General features: G+C 35.7%; 1 protein-coding gene across 1 annotated transcript; it reads left to right on the top strand.

The window, feature by feature from the left end:
* Positions 1 to 1,265: 1,265 nt before the first annotated feature.
* Positions 1,266 to 3,824, top strand: LOC110933935 (DNA ligase 1-like). Its single transcript, XM_022177134.1, has 2 exons — positions 1,266 to 1,889; positions 3,735 to 3,824. The coding sequence occupies exons 1-2, from the start codon at positions 1,266 to 1,268 to the stop codon at positions 3,822 to 3,824; spliced, it is 714 nt and encodes a 237-aa protein (XP_022032826.1).
* Positions 3,825 to 4,793: the final 969 nt, after the last annotated feature.

Below are 4,793 nucleotides of genomic sequence, written 5' to 3' on the forward strand. Positions count from 1 at the left end.
TCATATGGATGCCAACCGATCGGCCAGCTGACCGATCGGCTAGCTAACCGTTCCAAAGCTAAACATTGCAATTCATTTAAAAAAAACTTTGACTTGTTGACTGCTGTTCGATCGAACAACTGTCCGAACCAAAGTATTCTTTGCAAATTCATTTAATCGTTAACTTTGACTTGCCAGCCGATCGGCTAGCATCTCTGGCCGAACGGTCAACAAGCTGTACCACACTTTACACTGCATTTCATTAAAAATTGTTTGACTTTGTTGACTACTGACCGATCGGACAGCAGTCCGATCGAACACCTGTCCGATCCACTGCACCTCACTTGTTATATTTCATTAAAGTAGTCACGTGTATGATAATCAATTGATTCATATCTGTTTTGTCAGCACCGTTTATCGATACATGTGATAATTTGGGTTTACTGAATGTGACATTTATTTGAGATTTAAGTGTGCATGTGAATATATCCCTCTTGTCGGCCATCTTAATTGAATACATCAAATTTTCACATGAATTAATGATGTTGTAAGATAGCATGTGTCAGACCTACAATTGATCCGATCCATGTGCTTTGACTGTATAAAACTTATCGGCCCAATCATAAGTTTTAGAACTTGAATTTGTCAGTTTAGTGGGTTTCTTGGCCCAATCAAGTTTATTTGATTGTTTGATTAATGTGAGCATTTAATAAATGTTAGAAATTAATTGAGTCGGTGTGCATGTGATGTTGTTTTGAAAATCAAGTTTCATTATTGAAGTCAAAGAATCAACGTGTCAGCCCATTGATCAAGCTTTTTGTCGTCTTGTGCCATCAATTGAACAAGCTAGCCGATCGGACAACATATTTGTCGTGTAATGCTGATCGATCGAACAGAGGGTCGATCGGACAACCAACCAATTCAAGAATCCCAGCCGATCGGACAGCAACTTCAGCCGATCGGACAGCAACTTCAACCGATCGGACATCATCACCACCCGATTCAAGATAAAATCCCACCCGATCGGACAATATTGTGTATTTTCACTGTTGACTTTCGTTGACTTACTTGATCGAATACCCGTCCGATCGAACAGCTTTCCCGTCCGATCGACCAGCAACCCTAACCGATCGAACAGCATCCTGTCCGATCGAACAATACTCTGTCCGATCGACCAGCACCCCGTCCGATCCAAGTGTTTGATATTTTTGTTGTAACTGATCATTGTTATTTGATTGTTTCTTGTGCTGTGATTTACGAGGTGTGAATATCGAGGAAATAAAATCATGGCTAAAAGAAAAGTGAGATCCCGAGAAGAGATTTTGAAAGAGAAAACCGAAAGAGAAAGATTCATTGTTGGATGCAGAATGGAGAAAATGCAGGAAGCGTATGAAAATGCTGTTAGAAACAAAAGATGGGACAAGAACCGAGCATGTTATGTCAACAAAGAAGGTGAACCTGTTGTTCCCAGGAGAGATATAGTTCATGATGATGTTCTTCTAGTAATTCCTCTATCCGGTGAATTTTATTCAAAACGTGCAAAAGACAAGAATTATGAGAAAAATCTGAATAAAATCATCAGACATGCTATGACATCAAGTCTAAGAAAGAGGGATGAAGAGAGAATGAAGAAAAATGTTGAAGAATTGGTTAATGATTTGAAGAAAGTGGCTGAAGAAGTGAAAGTCGAAGCTGTGAAAGTAGAGGATGTGAAGATAGAAGAGGAAAAGAAGGTGATTAAAGAAGTTGTTGAAGAAGAAATGAAGAAGAAAGAAGAAGGAGAAGTGAAGGATGAGATTTTGGAGGTTGCTGGTAATGTTGATGATAGTGCTGATGCTGGTAATGAGAAGAAGAAGAGGGAAGCTGATCAGGAGCAGATGGAAGCAAACACCGAGGTGCCAATCACTGAGGTAAAATCTGATCCTGAAGTCTTAATCAAAACTGTTGAACAGTGCAAGAAATGCATAGAAACATGCAGAGCTTATACTGAAAAAGATGAAAAGTTCAGAACAAGAGATCTTGAATTTGCTAAAATTGAAGAAGTTTTCAAAAATAAATGCAAAGAAATGTTAGAAAACGAAAAGATTTTGAAAGACAATGATGAAAAACTTTCAGAAAAATGTAAGAAATTAGAAAAAGAAAATGAAGTTTTGAAAGAAAATGTTTTGAAAAAGACAGAAGAATGTGATAAAAAAGAGAATGCTTTTCAAGAAATAAAGAAAGAATATGATTCAATAAAATTGGCTTATCACATTACTAAAAAGTCATATGAAGATGTGAAAGGTGAAATGAAACTTGTTCAATCCAGATTGAAATACTGTTCTGCAACAACTGATACGCTTAAGCGACAGTATTCAATAAAGCAACAAGTTGTCAATTCTTACATTGAGGATGTTGCTAAGCTAAAGCGTCAAATAGCTGATTTAGAACAGGATAACAACAAGTTACATAGTTATCATGCGTCATCATATGCTTGAAATAATTTTCAACATAAAACCGGGTGATGATGATTCTGAGAAAAACAAAAAGGGCATTGGTTTTGAGTATCATCAAGTTCCTCCACCGGAAAAGTTTGCATTTTATGATGATGAAAAGGTCGAAAAAGCTTTCAACATGGTAGATCAATTGCCAGATAACATTGACGTAACCTATTCCAAATCTGATGATTCAAGTGATTCAGAGGTGGTAGGTAAGGTCGTTGAAAGTGTGTTGAAAGAAGAGTCGGTTGATACAGGTAAAGCTGAATCACATGATGAAAATGAAGGTAGTTTTTGTGAAGAATATCTGAAAAACTCAAAATCTAAGAAAGATTTGAATGATGATTCAAAAGGATTGGTTTATACCATGATTGGATCGGACAAATTATTTTTAGATATTGTATTCCCGATTCAGAATGTGATTTCAGAAAAGATTGACAAAGTTTTCAAAATGGTTCAAATTGAAAAATCTGAAATTCCAAAGTTTGCTGGAAAATGTCACAAAACTTTTTATCACAAACCTGGTGTCAAGAAGAAAAACATGAAGGCTGGTTTGGGTTATAAGAAGAAACAAAGTTGGAAAAGAAATGAAACGTCGAATTATCAGAAACAAATGAATTTTGTTCACGGAACAAGTTCAGAAGAAGAGAAAGAACTCCAATTTAGACGACAGTCTAATGAAGAGTTCTATGCTCAAAAGAAAAATCAACAACTACAGGTCAAAGATGTCTAAAAAAGAACATGCTTTAAATGTGATCAAACAGGACATCTTGCTCGCGAGTGTCCAAATCTAAAACATGTTGGTGTTGAGACGAAAAAGAAATCTGTTTATGTTGAGAAACAAAAGTCTGATGTTGTGAATCAGAAATCAACCAAGTTTGATTCAAAACATACTTGGAAGCCGAAAATGTCAAAGGCTGACTCACAACAAACATGGAAACCTGTGACACCCAGACTTAGAACAACACAAAGTTGGAAAACAACTGTTGATGCAACAAAACCAATCAGTTTTGGAAAACAAAAGTTGTTGTTCAGAATCAAAATGTTCAAAAGGAGTCACATTTTTACAAACGAGGTACTCCTAAAGGTCAAACATGGTGTGTTAAGAAACAAATTGCTTCGGTAAAAGATGAAAAAGTTGAAATCAAAATGGACAAAGTCTTTGTACAAAATGACAAAGATTTTCCAAAGTTAAATGATGCATATTGTGTTGAAATGCCTAAGGTCAAGCAGACCTAGGCTAAATTATTCAAGTAATTGAATACTTTGAATGTGCAGGTGCTTCCGAAGAAAACTGAATGTCAACCAAAGGAGAATCGAAGTAGCCTGGCGCGCGAGGAGGAGGCTGCTGATCCCTGCGATGGTTAATCTGGGAGTTTGTTTGATTTCTGTATATAAATAAACAATATTTAAAAAAAAACACTATAAATTGAAAATTTAAAAACCAAAAATATGTTTTTATTTTGTCAAAATTTTGAAAAATCAAACATATGTTCGTTTTTAAATTTGTCAAAAAATTCAAAAATTTCAAAAATATGTTGATTGAATATGCCGAAACCCTCACGGCTGAACAAACATGATTAATTTCACAAGATTGAAAAACGGTTTAAACGGTTTTCATGCAATTCGGTACACATTAAGCATAAAATGGATAGCGAGACAAACCTACCAGTATCAGGTTGTCAAATTTTCTTTAAATGGTTTTGAATTTTAGGGGGAGTAAGAATTTGTCAGAAAATCCAAAAACATTTGAAATTTGAAAAAGCCAAAAACAAGATAAAATTTAAAAATAAGTTTTTGTGTAAAAAAAAAGGAAATGATAGTACATCAGTAGACAATCACAGTACGATAAAGAAATGGAAAGTTAAATGTGATAAACGGCCTCACTGATGATATGCCAGTAGATTTTTACACACTTAGTAGATTGTTTTCGAGATATAAACCTAAATATCAAATACTTACTTATCTCGTGGGGAACATCTCTCGGATATATGGGTAACCCCCGAAATCTTGTTTGAAGGGCTTTCTATTTCTGACATACTAGGTCTTTGTACGTGGTGATATTTGGGGTATTATACCAGGACTTCTGATTTTGCGGGAGCAATAGCTTAGTCCTCGTATAATGCTTTGCATTGCTTTAAATCTTAAAGCCTACCCTCAGCATAAAAAATGATCAAACATTGAAAAATGCTAATCATGTGCTGTTGAAGAAAAGATCCCCAAACGGGACACACCGAAAGACGAGCCTTCATCTCTTTGCTGAACGGAAGTTCTGACCTGAGCTCCCATGGTTTCGCATTACCCGTTTACAGATATCATTAGTGTACACTCACCTGT

This window comes from Helianthus annuus, chromosome 4 (genome assembly GCF_002127325.2).
Source record: "Helianthus annuus cultivar XRQ/B chromosome 4, HanXRQr2.0-SUNRISE, whole genome shotgun sequence".
Taxonomy (NCBI): domain Eukaryota; kingdom Viridiplantae; phylum Streptophyta; class Magnoliopsida; order Asterales; family Asteraceae; genus Helianthus; species Helianthus annuus.

What these genes read in the sequence shown, in the direction of transcription:
- LOC110933935 (XM_022177134.1), top strand. Translation starts at nt 1,266, where the DNA reads ATGGCTAAAAGAAAAGTGAGATCCCGAGAAGAGATTTTGAAAGAGAAA. An exon ending in CCGAGGTGCCAATCACTGAG is followed by an intron (nt 1,890 to 3,734) that starts GTAAAATCTGAT and finishes TTGAATGTGCAG; the next exon opens with GTGCTTCCGAAGAAAACTGA.